At 40.5% G+C, this 21,662-nt stretch overlaps 3 protein-coding genes across 3 annotated transcripts in view; 1 reads left to right on the forward strand and 2 right to left on the reverse strand.

Moving 5' to 3' along the window:
• Positions 1-1,135: 1,135 nt before the first annotated feature.
• On the reverse strand, positions 1,136-2,273 carry RpS16 (ribosomal protein S16). The gene is made up of 3 exons (XM_065227853.1): positions 2,178-2,273; positions 2,051-2,095; positions 1,136-1,690 (listed from the first exon to the last, which is right to left on the reverse strand). The coding sequence occupies exons 1-3, from the start codon at positions 2,184-2,186 to the stop codon at positions 1,298-1,300; spliced, it is 447 nt and encodes a 148-aa protein (XP_065083925.1). The 5' UTR covers positions 2,187-2,273; the 3' UTR covers positions 1,136-1,297.
• Positions 2,274-2,762: 489 nt separating this feature from the next.
• Prosbeta2 (Proteasome beta2 subunit) lies at positions 2,763-3,820 on the reverse strand. The gene is made up of 2 exons (XM_065228017.1): positions 3,655-3,820; positions 2,763-3,585 (listed from the first exon to the last, which is right to left on the reverse strand). The coding sequence occupies exons 1-2, from the start codon at positions 3,714-3,716 to the stop codon at positions 2,805-2,807; spliced, it is 843 nt and encodes a 280-aa protein (XP_065084089.1). The 5' UTR covers positions 3,717-3,820; the 3' UTR covers positions 2,763-2,804.
• A 12,797-nt stretch (positions 3,821-16,617) lies between these two features.
• Tdh (L-threonine dehydrogenase) overlaps positions 16,618-21,662 on the forward strand; it is a 470,436-nt gene continuing 465,391 nt past the window's right edge. The window contains exon 1 of the mRNA XM_065227947.1: positions 16,618-17,783. Coding sequence (XP_065084019.1) covers positions 17,705-17,783 — 79 coding nt within the window. The 5' untranslated portion in view covers positions 16,618-17,704. The remainder of the gene's footprint in view (positions 17,784-21,662) is intronic.

A 21,662-nucleotide genomic window follows, 5' to 3' on the forward strand; every position in this document is an offset into this window, starting at 1 on the left:
ATATATGTGTAGTTTTTTGGCGAACGTTTCAGCTCAATTGATCATAAGTTAACAAAGTTAGATCATGTCTAAGTTGACCATTTTGTATGAAAATCGGCATGCGCTGCTATTTTATCGAACACAGCAGTATAGTTTGATAATCATTCACTTTAATTTTTATCAATTGAACTAAAATAAATCCAAGATAATAATGATTTACATTTGAATTGCTTTAACTTACCTGTGTATGTTACGAATGGCAATCATCTGATTATAGGATTTGGGCTTGGGTGAGGTAATAATCATACGAACCTGATGTATGATGTTTTGGTTCAGTACCTAGTATTTTTTTTATATGGACCCTAGACATTCCCCAACCCCTAAATTATCTACATATGTACATACTTTATGAACAGCTACCTAGCAGATTAGAAAACCTTCTTTGTGATCTATTCTAGCTTCTAAAAAAAAACTTCTTTTTGTAATTGAAGTTCTGCATGGAACTTTTATCGAATTCATCAAAATTCTAAAATGATCCAGAAATGTTAGTGCTTTCAATCCAAGTCACCTGCCAAAATTAGTCACTTGCATTCGCATTCACATTAAGCAAGATACACAAATATGTGGTACAAGTCCTAGACCGCTGGCCACACGTGGTGCTTGGATCTCTATGATGCAACAACTTCAGCTTGAATTTGTTTTTGTCTTTCGAATGTACGGCCGAAATGTTTGGGAAATACGCAAAATTCAACTAAGCACCACTGTCCTAGACCATTGTTTCGAGAGTATTGCCACCTCCGTCCGTGGGGATGGGAAGGATTGTTAAACACTTAAGAGAGACGCAGATAAGTCTACGACCTCTCAAAAGTGCCACAAAAATTTGGAAGTTTGTTAGTGGAAGGGGTAAAACCATAGGCTACGTTCGGTAAACGTTACTGGCAGATTTGTTATAAGCAATGGATAGAATAAGACAGTGAAAATTTACAAAGAAGGGGAAGCTGCTTAAATTAATCACTTGCAATAACAAAATACTTAACTGTTTATATGCTGTACGAATCGTCCCACGAATCATCTTTCAGAATTACTTACCAAGCTCTATCGATCGACAAAAGGCACCAGAGTTTCGGATCTCCCGTACCGTCACTGACAACAAACATTTTCTCTTTTCTCCATCCAGTTTTAATTCACATATTCCCAAAGTGATCCTCCTTATCTGCATTAATCTTAGAATGTATATTCAACCCCGCCGGACAGTGAGGCAGCAAAAAAAAACTTCGAACCACAAATGACCAACAGAGCCGTAAAGCGAATCCGCGCCTTAACGGTACGACTTCTGGTAGCGAGCACGGGCACCTGGACCTCCGAATTTCTTCGGTTCGCACCGACGCGGATCGGCAACCAGCAAGGTACGGTCGTACTGGGTGAGGATGTCCTTCAGCTCCTTGCGGGAAGCTTCATCGACGTACTTCTGGTAGAAGGAAACCAGGGCCTTCGAGATGGCCTGTCGGATGGCGTAGACCTGGGCGACATGACCACCACCGGAAACCCGGATGCGAATGTCGACACCGGCGAATTTCTCCTTTCCGAGCAGCAGCAGAGGCTCCTGCAGTTTGTACTGCAGAACCTTGGGTTCGATCTGCTCCAGTGGGCGACCGTTCACTCGCAGCAGACCACGGCCGCGCTTGCAGTACGCTACGGCGGTAGCGGTTTTCTTAAAAGGCAAAGAACCGGATTAGATAAAACGTTGTGTATTGTTTCACGATGTAGGATTGCGAGAAGCCTTGGTTGCACTATTTTGTTTACCACTATACTCTTTGGAGTCTAACCTCAAAAAACAATGTCAATTCGGGACGCTTAATTCACTGAACTACGAATTTCAAACAATCTATTCTAAAGGAAACTACAGATTCATGAATCCTCGCTGAAATCCGCTCTCAAACATCCGCATTTTCATCAAATCTAACACAATGAACCGTATCTTCCGCTCGTTCATTCAACGACCTCCAGAATATCCCTGCTCAGGCGAATCCTACATGTGGCAACTATTTCCTCGCAAAATCACTATAATTACCTTACGTCCGAAGACCTGGACAGCGTTAACGGGTTCCTTGCGTGACTAAAACGGAAAATATACGCCATTAGTTAACTGAAAGACGATTTTAAGAACAGAAAATGATATTTTTCGAAGCGACGGATACCTTTGCCATGTCTGATTCTGTACACAAAACCTTCGAAAAGAAAGGAAGTAGAAACGAGGCCGCTGAACTGAAATCGACCGATTTTGACAGCTCGGCTGTCAAAAGAGACAACCGAGCTGTCAAACGGTGAGGGCTGATGTGGCGCACTTCCAGGATAAACAAGCAAGCAAGGGGTGATGCAATGGGACACAGATGCGCAAATAGATGGAATTGTTTTGAAAAGTTATTGAACCAAGAAAACCAATGCTTTTCCGGCATAATAGTAAATTAAAACAGTTTAACTGTTTATATGAAATCAACAACACTGAACACTGAGATATTTTGCGAATAAACGCTGTTTCCGTTCCAACCGGTTTTTCTCAGTTTTTTTTTGTTTTGAAAAACGGTTCGAAAGAAAACGAGAATATGGGTGAGTATCAACAAATGCCTTGATCTAGATAATAGCCAAGTTGTCCCACCCTCATTATGAATTTAGATTAGCTTTCCCTCATCAATCGTTCTCTGCTTGCTTTATAAATAAGTATATCTAAAATCTATTTTCCGTACTTATTCAAAACGCAGTTATTTATTGATAGACCAATACAATGAATCAGATTAGGAGACCCAAGAAAAAGAATCCACATCGACTTAAGCCGTATCCATACTCTCCACGCCTCCCTGCGGGATCAGCGTACGCACGCACGTCTCCGTAATGTCAATCTTGAAGCTCTTGCTCTGCAGCACTCCCGTCGTGCCCGGCAGGAAGTCGTAGTTCAGTGTACGAGTTCCTTTCTTGTTGGCTTCCTCAAACGTCCTCAGATATTGCGCTCCATCCTTCTTGATCACACACAGATCAATGTTCGAACCGGAACCCAAATCGTTGAAAACGCCGGCAGCAATCGCATCCCGGACCAGCTTCTTGCCTTCCTCTTCCTCCATGTCCGGCTTCCAGCGCGATTCGAACACCGACATCGCTGCCAAGCTTCCCGATCCCATCGTCGCGTACGGCAGCTTATCCGTCGATCCGTGCGGATAGATACAGTAGATGTATGATCCGGTACTGTCCACACCTCCCAGAACCAAAGCGGCACTAATGTACCCCTGGTAGCGGAACAAAAACTGCTTCAGCATTGTATTCGCCACCACAACTGGAACCGTCCTCCCAGTGTTCATGCGATGCAGCTCCAAATTGGAGGAAATCATCTGCGTGGTCATCTCCGTATCGGCAGCAGTTCCGGCACCGCAGCAGTACATGTTCTTCGCCAGATAATGTATCTTCTCGCAGTTCTTATCCGCCACGATCGGTCCCTCAGTGGCCCTGGTATCAGCACCCAGAATCACACCATCCTTGTAGATGATTCCGACGATGGTCGTTCCCGTTTTGATCATCTTCGGTGCGACGAATCCCTGCTTCACCAGTTGGGCATTCCTACGGGCATCAAGAGGTTAGGGGTGATTCGTCGGTGACTCGACACAATCAACAGCCGTAAATCCTTACCTGCGGCAGTTCTCGAAGCTGAAACCGGGTGCTTCCGGATTGCGGGCAATGTCGGTAGTCATATTGTTTGTTATAAACAGCAGCAAACGCGAATTGCCAAATGAAATTCAATGAAAAATATTACTATGTTTTGGATGCTGATTTCTGGAATGCCGAACGCTTTCTGATGTTGAATTTCTGCTGTTTCACGAGTTTGACAGATTTTGTCGACGAAAAAGTAATTTGACGGAAAAGTCGATGAAATGATTTGCAAAAGAATTGGAGATGTGAGATGTTATACAGAAAGTGCAAAAAAAATGCACTGAAGAAAACATCCAATGAATTATAATTTTAATTCGTGCCACCGCAAAATTATTATATCGACAGTGAGCATGCATAAGGGCGTAAACTCGATGATCGATTCTCTTCGTCAATTTCCAGGTTTGTTAATCCCGACCAACCATTCGTGAAACTTCTTCAAAGTTCTTTATACAGAAATAAAGATTTATGTCAGCAATTATTTACTTTAAATTTTCTGTACACATTTAAAAATCTTTATTGATCGATACTTACATTTAAGATTATTTCTTCATCGGTCATATGATAGTAATCTATGAACGTACCATACTAAATTTCTTTAAATTTCGATATGTCACATGGACTTTAGTATTCTTTACAAATATTCATCAATAAATATTTAAATACTGATATCATCGTAACTTTGAACTTTGACAAAGAACAACAAATATTGCCATCGATGCACATTTATAATCTCCTTGTTATCGATTTGCATCGCTGGTTAAAGAGAGTTCGAGACACACCAGGTGACATGTGGCAATGTTTATATTATTTATCGACATATTCGGCATTTCATCGGAAGAAGCAATCTGCCGGTAAATGAACGAGAAGACCGATGGCCGCGATGCAGCAAATGTTTACCATTGTCGTTCTTCAAGTTTACGTCTATATATTTAATAACCCGTGATAGCATGCGTAGTGGGATTCTCAGCATTTGGAACCCAATGAGGAAAATTTACACCTTTTTTACCTCTATTACACCTACATGGCTGGCTGGTTGATGGTTATGACAAATAAATATTGAATTCATGTATGAAAAGATTTACAGAAATTTCAATACACCACATGTTTGCCTGTCGTTGATAAGCTCATCAACAGCAGCCGTGGACCCGAGTATTAGCAACCAACAACGAAATCAGTACACCCCAGATGGCATGGGATCGAAACTAGAAATTATGCAGATAAAAAATCACAAATAAAATCAGCAGTTGTGTATCTATATTTTGATTTTACAACAGTTGTGAAAATTAACGAAATGGTTGGTCAGGATAACTCAGGGGGAACGACACTTCAGGATTATCCCTTTTTGACCCAAATCACTCCTAAAATTTTCAACGTGCACAAAATTTCAATCCATCCTATCTATCTATCTTTCTATTCCCAAATTATCCCTTCTGCAAATCATCAAGCAAGCCGTGCTGTTTTTGGGTCGATCGCGAAGTACTGTCAGTTTTCAACGATCTCCATAATAAATGTTAAAAAAATTTGATACGCGTTGAGCCGTGCAAGGTGGCGATTGTCCTGAACCCCAAATTTTCAAACGTTGAATGTGTAATTTCCCAGATTTTGAGTGGTGGCAATATTGCACGAATCCGATGATATTTCTCGCTCTCTCCTTTGTGGAGAGTCGATCGAATATTTTTTAGGGCAGCGGGATGAGCAGGATGATCAGTGAACCGGGAAATCGGGAAAAAGCCGGGAATTTCAATGACAAATCGGTGAAAAAAATACTTAATCAATTTTTCAGAAAAAAAGAGTTTGGGGTTTTGATAAGTTTTAAGATTCTTGGACCAACCTAAACTTTGTTGGAATTTTGAGTAGACTTTAGATTTTAAAATGGATCTCAGGGATAGAAAAGTTATTTCAGATGATATTAAAGGTAGTTTTAGAAAGCGCTTTAAGAGATTTTAGACTTTTACTCCAAATCACTTTTGTGAGTTTAAATTCAGGGTAGAATTTTTAAGTCAATCTATGGAGAATCGCAAATCGGTTGAGAAGATCTCGGAAGCGGCTACACGAATCCGCGATGCTGCTATTCCTGCAGCTCCTGCCACTTCTACTGGCTTTCACAAATTTCGTTTGCGTGGAATCGATACATTCTATCAGTAGAGGGCTTTTGTAGTCCAGCTGTCACCATCCAAACATTATTTTTCACTGATCAATGACTAAAATGGCTCCTTCGATGTTTTTTTTTTCAAACTGTTTCATTTCAGTTGCACGCATCCCCATGACAACTTAAAGCATCCTCGTATCCAATGCAATCCCATTAGGAATCCCATATATTTTTTATCCTTACTCTATTTTCGTCAAGACGACAAATTCGAAAAATCTCTTCATTTACATTATTTTTACAGACAAGCATGGTAAAATAAAATTCATCTGAATGAGTGTCGTTCCCCCTGGGATAACTCTTCTTTCACGCTATTTCAAAACTACCCAATTTTGAGTAAAATCCACCCAGATCGGTCAAAACTGAACCTACCAAAAAACGGGTAAACTGTGTTTGAAGTGACAAGTTGATAAATGAAGAACATCGACATGAATCCGATCCGACGTTGTTCATTTGTCAACTTGTCACTCCCAACACAGTTTACTCATTTTTGGGTAGGTTCAGTTTTGACCGATCTGGGTGAATTCTACCCAAATTTGGGTAGTTTTGAAATAGCGTGTTGAAAGATCGATCTTTTTCATCCCAATTTTCGATTTTACGAATCGATTCTTTGTCCACGAAAAGATCGAAAAAATCGATTTTTTCTTTCGATCTTCAAAAAAATACACACTTCAAACACCCACTAACACGCGTCCGTCGCATGAAAAGCTAATGTTTTGTTGAATTCTGGCACCACTGCCATTAATTTTTACGTTTGTTGATCAATTGGCGTTGACGACGACTCTGTAGCTCTTTACTCCTATGAGAAAATCCGTAAGCAAACGTCAGACTGTGCGTGAAACATGGTGGACTTTGTAGTATCCTTTCACTCCACCGAAAATTCCCATAAGGAACTGTCTAAATTTGCTGGAAGAGTAAATTTTTCGACGGTGCCGTCAACGCCAATTCAGTTGTTTTTTTCTTCCAAGACTCAATCCCTTCAAATAGAACAGTGAATTATTCTCCGCCACCAGTGGTTGCTGCTGTTGCGGTGGCATTCCAAATTTGTCGAATTTTCTACAGGGGGACAGGTATCAGAATTTCATTTCATCTTCAGCGCGTTTGGCTTCGCTTTCACCTCGGCTTTCACTGAGTTGCTCTTTACGGACGTACGGCTGTTTGTTTGAACTGTATAGAGATAGAGGTGTTTGAACTGTATAGTTAGGATGATTGCTAATGGAATAAATTATTTTCTAGATGGTTTGCAACATTGTGCAGATGAGCTTGTTCCTAGAACCGAATCAATTTGGAACGTATTCTCATCTCCACTAAAAACTCCACTAAAAATGTAAAATAAATCGACATAGTGAAACAAGATGGACGGGAAAGCAGTGGATCACCTACGTTAAGATGCTAAGGTTGGTGACCATCTGGAACAATTTTGGAGGAAGTTAAACCGAGAGAGGTCCTAAAGTTGGGTAAAAATGATTAATACCAGTAAAAAATAAAATGTTTTATAATTTAGTTGCGATGAGAGCTCAAACGCAAAGTGGGCGGAAGCGGAACGGAAACGAAAAGTTTGACAGTTGTCACAAATGACATCAAGATGCCTAACCGAAGTCGATTTGGTTCTAACTAGTTTTCAATCCGACAAGAAGGGCTTACTCAGATCGGGCTTTTCCGCTGCCGCTGCAACTGCCGTTTCGCTTCCGCTGTCATTGCGCTTGGGCCTTTAATGAAATAAATCTTCAAGTTACTCCCAGCCGAGCTCCCAGCTTTATTAGGCTTCCATATTAAATTTAAAATGGATAGAAAAGACAACAATGTTTTGTCGTTAGGTACAGCTAAATCTTCATCTTGGTTGACCCACGAAACGGTATAAATTGTATGCTTCGTTGAAATGCCTGGCGGTGGTGGGGCAACGGAAGCCGCTCCCAGTGGTACGGATATCGGATCGTCGCCTTCGATCTTGATATTCACCGATTCCACATTGATCGAGCCATTCTCATTCATCAAAACGGATTGTACAGCTTCTCAACTGTTTGCAGGGTTGGTCCCGAATTGTCAATTTTCACATTCAAAATGAATCTGAAACAAGCATTAAAAATATCTAGAAAAATATAGTATATGAGTCACGCTTGAACGTCATGATTAAATGGCATAAAGTTTACCTTATTACATGACGATTGATTCCATATTCGTTGAAGATTTCATCGATGCTCATAAGCAAGATTTTGTTATTCTTCATCACCAACAACCCGTGGATGACGCGTCTACGCTTCGAATCTGGTGGCTCGGCCGAGGGCTCGGCATTGTTCTTTTTAGCTTCATCCTTTAGTATTCGCTGGCCGATGTGGAACTTTTCTTTTATCTTTTCCTTCAAACAATCCATCTTTATCGCTTCGACCAACATTACGTTCTTGGGTTCACACTACTGGATCTGCATTAGCACTGAAACTCATGTATTTGATCGACATCTTAAATTCAACCACCTGTCGATTCTCGAACACCAACTTTTTCGCTCCACCGAGAATCTTCACAGCAAAAAAATATGTAATATCGATCAACGTAATTCAAGCTGATGTATGAAATAATGATGTAATAGCAAAAAGCAGATACAATATTACATCAATGGACGTAATTTTGTTCGCAAAATCGATGTACATCGTACAATGTGATATTACACAACCGATGGATTGACCTGGTTGCAGCAGTTTCGATGTAATATTCAACAACTTTTTTTGCTGTGTTGTGTCCAACCGTTCCCTGGCCTGATGCAATAATATTATTTTAGGCGTCTATTTCGTCTTCCTCCTGCAGTGAAGGCTGGCGCACAATGCATAAGCTTCCGGGTTTTTTGACAGATAATGCATGGGCTAACCACAGACAAACAGACGTAACTCTTTGGAAAAGTTTTTCTTGAAAACATCAGTGCTAACATTTGAAAACGGTATAAAAGCCATTTGTAAACAAATGGTTTGTGGGCCCTTTACTCACTACTTGAAGTACACCCACGCGACACAACAGCAACATCGGGTAGGGGAAATTTTCCCCTTCCTGACGATGCTGTTGGTTTGCGTGGGTGTTCTTCGGGTAGCGAGTAAAGGGCCCACAAACCATTTGTTTACAAATGGCTTTTGCGCCGTTTTCAAATGTTAGCACTGACATACACACTTAATAAAGCTCGGTAAAATCTCCAACAGCCGATTACTTCGGCATTTACTTTTGCTGATATCTCTGCAAAATATATGTTTGTTAGCTGATATCTCAGCAAAATGTTATTTGTTAGCTGATTCTCGGCAATTATTTGACTGAATCTCAGCAAAATAATTTGCAGAATTATTCGGCTGTTGGAATCTCGGCGAAAAATTTTAAGTGTGTAGTATCTCAAAACATAGGACCACAGTAACGACATCTCTCAGGCTTCTCGCGGAAAACAAGCTTGCTCCCTAACTCGCAAACAATATTGCATGAAAGTTCTATAGAATGTATAGAAACGTCAAAGTGATCCGATGCCAGCGCTGCAGCGAGTACTTCGCGAAACTGATAATATTCAAATCAATCGTTTAATGCGTGAACGAAGATACACAATGAAGAGTTACGTCTGTTTGTCTGTGGGCTAACTGTCAAAAAATCTGAAAACATATCCATTGTGCACCGGCCTTGAGAGGGCCAATGCCCGTTTCATGGACAAATCTGCACACAAAGGAGCCACAGGAGGATCTGTCATTATCAGCGTGATGTTATGGTTGAGGACACAGACAAACAGACGTAACTCTTCATTATGTATCTTCGTTCATGCATTTACCGGTTGATTTGAATATTATCAGTTCCGCGAACTACTCGCCGCAGCGCTGGCATCGGATCACTTTGACGTTTCTATATATTCTATAGAAATTTTATGCAATATTGTTTACGAGTTAGCGAGCAAGCTTGTTTTCCGCGAGAAGCCAGATAGATGTCGTTACTGAAGTTATATGGTTTGAGATACTATGTTTTCAAGAACAAGTTTTTCAAAGAGTTACGTCTGTTTGTCTGTGGTTGAGGATATGGTTGCCAGTAAATATATTTCTTCGGTTGTAGTTTTGACAGCTCGGTCAATAGGATGAAACACCTAGAAACACCTTCCGGCACCCAAAAACACACATGAAACACAATAAGCATAGACACAAGGTGGTAGAGTGACTTACCCCCTGGTAGGCATCCCAAAAATCGGTAGGTCTGGCCACCCAGCCTGCTGGTTCTTATCTGATTTCGGGTGAGTTTGACACTTAGTAAACACTGAGCAAATTCTCCGTCGTTCTGGCTTAGCATACTTTTCAAAGCAGATCAAAGTATAAATTTCAAGAGCAAATTTTCATTATGTCGTAAGTAACATTCGCACCAATCCGAGAAAAATAAAGTTTTGTTTTGATGACCGAAAAGTTATTCCTATTTCCAAGTAAACACATATAATCTCATAGTGATAGCAATGTTTAACATATTTAGCAAGGTTTTAATCATAAAAATCCAAATCGCTAGCTTTCATGCTAAAAAATACTGGTTTTTGAGTCAAAAGTTATTATACGTCGTTTGGTGGCCCCTATTGTTACTTAAGTCAAAGTGTATTTACCAGGATATTCGGGAGAATTATCAATTACGTCTCCTTACGTGCAGCCCATTCATCATTTAAGGAGCACCGAAATCATCTTAGCAACAAACAGATCGATTTATTCACTTTAATAATGAGAAAGCGAAACGACGAACGTACACTTTTCACGGGTTTCTCAGCGCTGTTACTTAAGTTAAACGGCATCTCCATAGAAATTGGGTGACTTAAGTAACATCGAAAACTATTTTGATCGGAAGATGATTACGTCAAAAAGCAATTTGACTGGCAAATAAATTTAAAAATTGGATTTGATCCTATATTCGGACAGTATATAGTGTAATAGCAGGAGAATCGATTGACACTGATGGCTCGACTTTGTTTACCTTTGTTACATTCGACGTAATGAAAATTTGCTCTTGATATTCTCTATCCATAAAACGCTTAAAATTTAATCTTTCTACGCTTTGTAATACTTTTGAGTGTAGATCACGATCTTTCGATGAAGCGGCTAGCATCTTTTATGCAGCGTTGCCAGAACTACAGATAAATCAGTATTTCTTCTGATTAAAAAATGTGTTGACCTCCATACCGATAACTAATATTATGTCGTGTTAATAGAGTGGGAATAGGGATAAAAACAGTAACATACAATCAATCATCCTGTTTTGACTTGCGATCTTCTAACATGCATGGCTCGATTTAAGTAAATAAATTGAAAGACCAAAAAATACCGATTTCTGTAATCGGATGTTACCGATATTCGAAAAATAGTTCTGGCAACTGTGCTTACATGCATCAATTCTCGACGAAGAGAGAATTTATGCTCTCCTTTTCGTCCTCCGTAGACATCAAAATGTTGCAGTACCAGTCAGAACAAAAGTTGCACAAATTTGTTGCATCGAACAGCACCTTCCAGATTTCAGTTTCAAGTTGGATTCCGTACTTGACTGTGGTGTTTCGTTTTTGCTCGCGGATTGCGGTGTGTGTGTGTGTTGTTCCAGTATTATTTTTTTCTTCAGTGCATTCGAATAGGTCCATTAATTCACGCACTCGACCGTGTAGCAAACCATTAATCGGAAGTGACTATCTGAAAGGTGTGTAATAGTTGGAGATTCCCGAAATCCCAGAAAAAAAGCACATTGTGCCGTGAAATGCTACAGTCGGTGCCAAAATTTAGAAGCTGATATTAGTGTTGTTGAAAGTGTGTGTTTTCATAATATTCGCGAACGAACCATTCAGCCAGCAGCAGCAACAGCATCCCTCACATTCCACCTCTGCTACTGCTGCTGCTGGCTGGTCATCTCCGCGCGCCTACACCTTCGATCCACCGTCGTCGAAATCGACGATGAACATAGGAGGGAGGGGACCTGTCTCTGCCTTTCCGTCTTCGCCAGTCGGGCCAACAACTGCTCATCAACAGCTTTGTTGTGTCTCCATTGCCGCCGCCGTCGTCGTCGTCGTTTGTCGCGACCGCGGGCGGCTACTCCTTTCGGTTCCTGTCACCACTACATACACTAGTATTCACTATACTAGTTTGAATGAATTGGTGTAGTAGTGTGTGCCCGACAAAAAAATAAACCTGTGTCCAGCTACACACACCCTAAATCTGTAAAGTATTTCATCGGTAGGGTGGTAGGGGGTTGTGGACCGGTGGGGTGTGTTGATTTTCCACTTTTGTTCAACTTTTACTGGGAAGCTTTTCCTTCGGGATGATTGCGAGTTGCTGCCATGTCGCACTTCGCACTACTTTGAATGGCGACATGCAAAGTAGTGTTGCCAGAATGTTGGTAATCGTAATGTATTCAAATGTTGGGTATTTTAAAGTATTGTGGGACACACGACATCCGACGTGAAAATTAACATTAACGACTGTACACTGTACACAAATATCATCCTCAGATCATTCAAATCGAAATCGGTTTTTCGAATGAGCTGCAACTGGATGACGGTTGTTTTGGAATCAGATTATTTTTCTCTCGAATACAGGATACACATTTCTATTATAAGCGCTAGAGCCTTCCGTTGAAATGCGTAATGCTCTCTGCAGAATGATTGTTATCCTAAATTAAAATGCATATCTCGAGTAACATTTGAAATGGGCCTATGTCCAAAACGTAAACAAATCGGGTTTTGATACCATTATTTAGCACCGCTTGATAGCTACTAGACGTGTAGGAAAGTTCCGCATAATCGAGAAAAATCATTAAAAATAACTCGATTTTCGAAACGGCCGATCAACGAAATTTTTCAATTCATTGATAGGCCCGCACGCTAAAACGGCCAACCATTCATTTATTTCATTTCATTGATAGGCCTAGTGACGTAGAGGGCCAATGATTGAACATTTTCAAAACAAAGCTAGGCCCTACTGCTTGAGGCAGGGCCGATGATTTGTTTTGAATTTATTTGACGTTGCGAAAAGGCTTAGCAAAGGGCGTACCAGTTCTGATGACAAGCACAACGGCTTAACAAAAAGGGCCTATCCATTGAAAGATTCACAAAAAGGCTTATTAATTTATGAAATTAAATTGTTATCGATTTTCATATATTTTTGAAAGGTTTTCGCATATTTTTGATGTTGTATGCTGAGATACAGTTACTATTGTTATTGTGAACAATATAAATGCCTAAAATACTTCAATGTTCTTAAATATGAATTGAATAGTAGCGGACAAATTTAAAATTCATTTTCTGGTTTGTTTACGTTTTGGACATAGGCTCATTTCAAATGTTACTCTAGAGATGGTATTGGTTCAGCCCTATAACGCAAATCATTCAAAACGATGATGTTATATAATTCTATCGAAAGTCATTTACTGATATGAGCAGACAAACGAGGTGAAAGCATACCCGAGCTGAAGATCAAATTGAAATCAAAATTTGCTGTTATGATGTAACTTATTTTGAATACTCCAGTTGATCTCATTTTGGTTGACTTAACGGTTAACACAGCAAAAATGAGAGCAAAATTTTGCACTGTTGAAGCAAACGGAAAACTAATCCTGCTTTCAATGAAATCAATTTGATTACTGATTTTGCATTCATAATGTTTAACTGAATACGGGCCTAGAGTAAATGGTTACCATTCATGTTTCTCAAGCTGAAAGACTTAGGCTCCAATCTCACCACGGGCAAGTCACGAATGACCTAAAATGTGTTAAACAAATCAGATAAACGATAATCATAAGTTCAACGACAGATGAATTTCAATTAAATTTTAAACAAGACGTAAACAGCAGAACTTCAAGTTAAGTTGCTTTCATTTAAAACGTCTTGACTGCATAATGAAAGCACAATATGATATCAGACTTATGTCGCAACATTTGAAATCAAAATGAGTTTTCATTATGATAGGAACTGCACACTTTAATATCGATTTGCTTTCATTTTGTTAACCGACTTTGCTCGGGTAGCCATCGCTATCAGAGCTGGTACGAACATGGGTAAAGCATGAAAACCAAAGTTTGTATAATTCGTGGTGGTGGAAGTTTCCTCTACCAACGAAAAATGTTAGTATCCATAATGGAATTGCTGATCATGGCTATTCAGTATGGAAATGTAAATAATTGAAGTATAAAAAGAATTTAAGGTTCTTGAATGTCACACTATTCTTAAATTTGTGTCCTCTGAGCGCTGTATTTTACAGCCAATTTTCTAATAAAATTCATCCTTTATTTGGATAACAGTCATATGGATGCTCTTCATCTGACGACGAATTCGACCGTCAATCAATCATCCGAAATTCGAATGCATATTGTTAAAGGGCTCGAGCAATGCAATAATCATTCGAAGTATTGCGGATGTTTTTGTTCAATGCAGTCAGCTTAGCGACTTCCAACGTCATTAGATACATTATGAAGACCAGTGATGCCAGCGAGAAATGTTGCTACGATTTTAAGTCGTACGCACAATACAATCAACAATCAATAGGAAACTAACGATATTTGATTGCCTCATCTCTCCAATTATTGACGACCCTATTGGTCCCAACTACTTAATCTACACTCTTATTTCAATTCTTCTCAGTGACTCACATAAATTTTACTTAAATGCAGTTAAAAAAGAGCATGTACTCGATCACCGAGTAAACTCCTTTTTGAACTGCAACTGAGTATAACCAACAATCAATACGAAACTATCGATTTGAAATTGACTTGATTCGCTATGAAAGTTTGACAGATAAAATGAGGGGTTAGTCGATTTTCCTATGTTTAGAGGGGTGAATAGATTAGCTTGGGACCGAAGATAGTACAAGAGCTGAGCCAAAAAGTTGATCACGTTTCTTCGGGACCTATTAGTCTTAGAGTTACCTCTATGGTATAACTTTCCCGTAAGAGAAAAAGAGAGGGCAATAAAATCCGACTCACTCACTGAGTATAATTGAAATAGATGGGATGGATATCCCCAGAACTGTTATGTGATCTGTTATTATTACTTTTGCATCTATCAGCTCGTTTGTGTGAACAGTGGTACTTGTAGAAATCGATGCAGCGAAGGAGACGTTGACAACAATAAGACAAAATGCTTGTAATCCGTGCAATAGGTTGAAAATATATAACCAAAATCGTTGGATGGAGAAGCAAAATCCTTTTTTTGTTTGCTGTTTTCCAGTGTTAAAATATTGTGCGAAAACAAACAGTTGGATAAAATTACTTTAATGTTGGCCTATGGATCTAATATTGGGCCCATCGCTAAGAATCTGCAATCAATTTTATCAAGATGAACGCTTCATTGGGACGGTACTAATTGATATTTTTGCGCAGTATGTATGGGCCCAAATTAGCGACATTTAGGCCGACATTACATCCATTTCCACCATATCAGATATCTGCCCGAACAGCTATCCTTGTATATTATTACTCGTACAGTTGAAAACCGGAATAACCCACTAGCGACAATCGATTTTACTATCGTCCAGTAAGTTCAATGGTGTCGGAAGTAGTGCGCTGTAATCGAACAATGATGCGCTATACAGCGTACTACTTCCAACACTATGTTGAGCATAATATAAATATCTGAGATCTTTGCTGCGGGTTGGTGGTCAAATAGTCAAGATTATTGAAAAGTAATTTTACTAAAATTGCCCAATCTTCATACAGACTCTGCCAATCTAGCGTAAAATTGCATCGATACCAATCATACTTTAAGTGCTTAAGGGGGATTTCCGGTTCAATATTTTCAAAAAAATCGATTTTTTTTGCATGAAATCAAAGCTAAACATGTCTAGAATATGTGGGTAAAGCAAATATTTACGTCGCTACAGGCCTTTGAGTGCATCGACCTCCCGAGCGGTATGGGTCGCGCAGGTATAAGAAAAAATGTTTCGCAAACTTTAAACGCGTTTTTCTCGAAACTGCATTTTTCAAAACTGCGAGCACTCTAGCTTTTGAACGGTTCAACCAATTGACTTCGTTCTTTGCTTCCCTTATTGAAAACACTTTTCTTCATGGAATGAACTTTAGACTCAAGGAGAAATGTGCAATTTTCGATTTTTCACAGCCTGTCAAAGTCAAAAAATCGACCGAAAAAAACGACTTTTTTTCAAATGCCCGCCATTTTGTCAAATTTCATTCCATTCTCTGAACTATACTCTTCAAGAAACTGAGCCGATTTTCTTTCTAGGTGACGATTTGCGACCTCTAGGCTGCTCGCAGTTTTGGGAAGTACCCGCCGGGCAGCCGCCATATTGGACGCCATTTTGAATTTTTGGACTTGAAAAAATTCCCAGTTGTAGAGCAAGAATGAATAAAGATTTGACAAAAAAAAACTCAGGTCTCTAACTCTTACCAGTTTCCTGGAAAAAAAAATCCAAAGTTTAGGTCAATTGAACCGGAAATCCCCCTTAAAGGGCTTTGCCAACTAATATACAAAAGACTTCCAATCAAAGGATCAAAATGCACAAAATCAAAAGAAAGCATAAGTTTCAGTAGGATCATAATAAGCCAGGAAAAGAAGAAGATATAATCATGGGACATGCTTTTAACGTCATTAATATAGCATTGTGGGCAATGTGTCATGTGCTCTTCCCATCATCAGTGGCAACACTGATCTCCCAGTCGTTAGTAAACACTCAAACAACTAGATTCTCCCCAATACACGTCAAGTTTCTGTGACTAAAAAAAAAAATAACGACAAAAAACCGAATATTTACGAATGGCGACGACGAACGGCGGTGGACGCGAACAAACCGCAGCATGAGTACGAGTGAACTTCAAATCCGGCTCGCTCCATTCTGCTACACTACTAGAGGGTGACGGTCGGTCGCTCGCTGCCAGTGTTGATTGACAGAGGCCATCTCTCGGCGAAGTGAGACGTGTTTTTTTTTTGTGTTGCTCAACCGAAGAAAAGTAAAATAAATTTGCGTGATTTATCGAAGGTGTGTGGAAAATTCGCATTTTTCCGCCGGTACCAGGAAGGAATATCTGCACCAACGTAGTGCGGTTTCGAATATTTTCGGTGGTTCTAAAAACAGAAGGAAGGCATTGGTTTTTGGGGATACACACAGAGAGTGTGCCTGGTGTGGATTGGTTCCCCCCGTCCCAGTTTATGGCGAATGTGAATTTTTCTTGAATTCGAAATCTACCGACTCCGGGGCCTCTGCCCGTGTGTGTGTGTATATTTTCGTGAAGAGTGAACCGTGAATTGCGCACGTGCCCGTGTGTGAGTGTGTCTGCTCACGGTAAAGACGAATAAGCCGAGAAAGAAAAATAAAAGAATAATATATGTACACCGGAGTGGAGCGATAGGCAGGCTATTTGAAAAAAAAAGCGAAGAAGTGGAAAAAGTTGTGGATTTCTCGTTTCGTTTTCCGATCGGCACATTTTTGTGATTGGAATTTCGTATTTATCTCTATTTCGCGCAGTTCATGTGATTTTATTTTTCTTGTGCGTTTCGCAGCTTCGGCCAGTTTGGGGGAAAGTTTTTCCTAGCAGCCAGCCAAAACACGGTGTGTGTGAAAATTGGAATCGATATACAACCGAAGGAAAATAGAGGTGTGAGCGGAGAGAAAGTGTAAATAATAGCCGGAGTAGAAAAAAAAACGTGGAAAATTAAGAAAACAAAATTTGCGAAAACAAACAAAAATACACGTTGGGAAGTTCGCAGCATCACCCAGGGTCCATCCAGCAGTTACAGCAGGTTGTGCTGTTTTTGCAAAGTTCCGTGCGGTGAACGAGAGAAAAGGAGAGAGAGAGAGAGAGGGACCGTCTAGGGAGGAGGATTCGGTAGTAACTAGGAGGTACTACTCAACTTGCAGCAGCGACACAGCGCGCAATAATATTTCCGGAGGGGAGCGTCCAAAAGCTAATGTTTAAATGGACGCAACATCCATCATTACGCAAGTATCGCGCGATGACGAGCAGCAACTGAATAGTAGCTATCCAGGCGAAAAAGGTAGGTGTTATTAAACAAGAAGATTAGTGCTAAATATGGCAATTAAATTTCCAATCCTAGGCTACTTTAAATAAATGTGGCCGGGTGTATTAAAGGTTGAACACGAACAAATCCGTACACATTAAAATCGCTGTCATTAAGTAATTTTTTTTTTCAAAATTTGACTGAATCAAGCTAAGAGTGTATAGAATCACAGTAGGCATAGGTTTTCAGGGTAAGTTCATTTGTTTACATCGCGATTCGATCCTGCACGCTCGAAACAAAAATCCTGGTCTACCCGCTCCTGGCAGTTTTCGATCAAATTCCTGGGCAGGAATCTTATACAATGCGAGGGGTGCGACACATCTAAATCTCGATTTTAAATGATCGAAAAATCTCACACTAGCGAATCAATCTACGAAAAATCTTTTTTCATCTCTTGCATCTAAACCCATCTACTTGCATCGATCTCTACCTTTAAGCAGGAAATCTTCAAAATTATAATCAATCGTGTTTCTATCTATTTAGCGCGAGTGCATCTCACAACAGCAAAGCAAAAAATTTCCTGCATCTTAGATAGAGTCGCCCCCCTCGATACAATGTATCTCAAAATTGATCGTACACCCTAGAATATTTTTTTAAACATGGTGATTAGACAAGGGGTAATCAACTCTGCACATTGTGCCGAAACACATCGTGGCACACGATGACAAGTATGAGCCAAATTATAATATAAAATGGCATCACTGCTCTGTGTTAAAATTTTGCCAATCGTTGCTAAGGTTTGCTTTTTCGTGTACTTCAAAGTAAGGGGAAATGGATTTTTTTTGTCAGTGCCATTTTCCAGCGAAATTTCCCCTAATCATAATAAGAGATTGTATAATTGACGAGACGCTCTTTGTCCTTATGCCTTCTGAGGGATGAACCTCTACAGAAAGTTCACACGGTTTTTGAGAGATGTCCATAGTTTCAGGGAAGTCCAAACGAACTAGTCAGAGTCACCACGCCCCACAGAATAGGCCAGAACTAACTAGAATTAAGTATTAACTAGATGGCCGTAGGATCCAGACCGAGAGTCAATTGTATGGGTAAGGAGCATTGCAGCGATAATGTACGGTGTCAACAACACCCCGGTGCCGAACGATCCTACCATTCTTCAGATGTATCTGCAATCGCAGATGTTTCTCCCGCAGAACACCCCGGTACGATTGATGATTCACCAATCAGTCAACTGTACAGCTCATTCTATGGACTGAACTCGGATTCGATTGACTGTTGTAACAAGTACGCTTTTCATTTATTTAGTTAGTTATTTATTTGTATAGAATTAATATTTATACAATTTACTTATTTAATCAAATTGCATGAAGTTGCGATTTTACCATTAAATTCGTATATTTGTTCCCCGTCAAGGAATGTCCACTCATGTGACCCGAATGCGCTATCTGTCGTTAAAGTCCGAGGTTCGAATCCGAACCGTTCTCTCTTATAAAAGAGTAACCGAAAATAGATTGGAGCAAGATAGTATACTGAAATTGCATGACAAGGAAAGAGATGTAGCATTGAATGTTCTTCAGAGAAAGATGATGAGAATTGTCGTTTGAAAGGTCGTTGAATTACTTCGGTAATTTGACGTACTTCCGGCCACGATGACCGTTGAAATCACGCCTATCTGAGGGTATCTGGAACTTCCACTCGTTCACTTTGACTTGAACCGTGGAAGAGGCGGGAGTGCGAGTAATTAGTACTTAAGTGTACTTAGTGTCGCGGTGTGTTTTTCGTACAAAGTGTGTAGAAAGCCGTTCGACGGCTTTTTGTGCAGGATCGGTTTTGTGTTGAAGTTTGCACCACATACATGGCTTTGCTCGGCACACCGCACCCATGAGATTTGATTGCACTCTCTAGACCCCACGCTTCAGTGTCAAGGTTCCCGGTTTGGGGAAGAATCCGGAAGGGAGACACCGTGACCCTGTTCTCCGACAGAGCGTTGGCCAAATCTGCAAATATCCACCACGTGAACGCACGTGCTGTATTCATAGCCGACGACCCCCTCGTCGATATTTGCGCCACCGGCAATCGGAGTTACTTCAGTACCAACTCGAAGATCGATTGGGAATATCTGCATCACACCAGTCCGGGGTGCAATGCGCAACACCGCCAATGCTGAATAGGGTGCTACTTTGCCGACCTCACTTCGACAAAGGGATGCTACTTTGCCAACGCAGGTAAAACAGCGACGACATCGATGGTACCGTGAGTAAACAAACGCATGCAAATCTCCTCACACACAAACACATGAGCTCGAAGACAAGACCAGGATAGGCTAAAGGGTGATACGGTCAAAATTTGGTCAATATCAACTTGACGTATTTCTTTCAATTTTGCATTTAAAAAACCTGAACACCCCTCATTTTGAAGGTGTGTGTGTGTAGAATGTTGCTCCTATTTTGATTTTGGAATTCACTCTTCAGTTGTCAAAATGCCGTCCAAGCAAGAAGAGCAGCGTATCAAAATTTTGCTCGCGCATCGCGAAAATCCGAGCTACTCGCACGCAAAGTTGGCAAAATCGCTAAAAGTTGCCAAATCAACCGTTACAAATGTAATTAAAGTGTTTGGGGAACGTTTGTCGACAGCCAGGAAGTCTGGATCGGGGGGAAATCGAAAACCGGAAGCCGCTGAGACGACAAAGAGAGTTGCCGGTAGTTTCAAGCGAAACCCTAACCTCTCTCTCCGAGATGCCGCAAATAAGCTGGGTGTATCGTCTACAACCGTGCATCGAGCCAAAAAACGAGCCGGACTATCGACTTACAAGAAGGTAGTGACTCCAAATCGCGATTATAAACAAAATACGACGGCCAAAGCGCGATCCCGGAGGCTGTACACGACGATGCTGACGAAGTTTGACTGCGTGGTAATGGACGACGAAACCTACGTCAAAGCCGACTACAAGCAGCTTCCGGGACAGGAGTTTTATACGGCAAAAGGAAGGGGAAAGGTAGCAGATGTTTTCAAGCACATGAAACTGTCAAAGTTCGCAAAGAAATATCTGGTTTGGCAAGCCATCTGTACCTGTGGCTTGAAAAGCAGCATTTCCATAGCTTCCGGGACTGTCAACCAAGAAATTTACGTGAAAGAGTGTTTGAATAAACGTCTGCTGCCTTTTCTGAAGAAACACGGTTGTTCCGTACTGTTTTGGCCGGATTTGGCATCTTGCCATTACGGTAAAAAGGCCATGGAGTGGTACGCCGCCAACAACGTGCAGGTGGTTCCCAAGGACAAGAACCCTCCCAACACGCCAGAGCTCCGCCCAATTGAGAAATACTGGGCTATTGTCAAGCGGAACCTAAAGAAGACCAAAAAAACTGCTAAGGGCGAGCAGCAGTTCAAGGCAAACTGGCTTTCTGCGGCGAAGAAGGTGGACAAGGTGGCTGTACAAAATCTGATGGCAAGGGTCAAGCGTAAGGCCCGGCAATTCGGATTTGGAAAAGCGGAATTCTAACTGAATATTTTTCCTGAATTTTATACTAATTGAACTTGAAAAAGAAATTTAATTTGATTTTTTAAATAAACGATTTCACCGATTTACACACGTTTTCCCTTGACCAAATTTTGACCGTATCACCCTTTAGCAATCGCTAGAACTAGTTTAGGCAACCGCACACACAATTAGGGAGAGATATCAAGCAAAACAACAAATGGGAAAGGAACAAATGCTATGAATAAACCTAGGTTAGAAACACTAATAAATAAGAGAATGATTTCCTTTATTTGGCACTGAAATAAATATTGATCCGTGAAATTAAAGCTTTCCCAGTAATGTTAATTTTGTAGCTGAATTTACTCCAGGTTGGACTGCCTGGGAAAACAGTCTCCGCACTCACGGGTCAGGATCGGTAGAAG

This window comes from Ochlerotatus camptorhynchus, unplaced genomic scaffold (assembly GCF_037179485.1).
Source record: "Ochlerotatus camptorhynchus isolate MF236.1 unplaced genomic scaffold, CSIRO-AGI_Acam_v1.1 ptg000277l, whole genome shotgun sequence".
Taxonomy (NCBI): Eukaryota; Metazoa; Arthropoda; class Insecta; order Diptera; family Culicidae; genus Ochlerotatus; species Ochlerotatus camptorhynchus.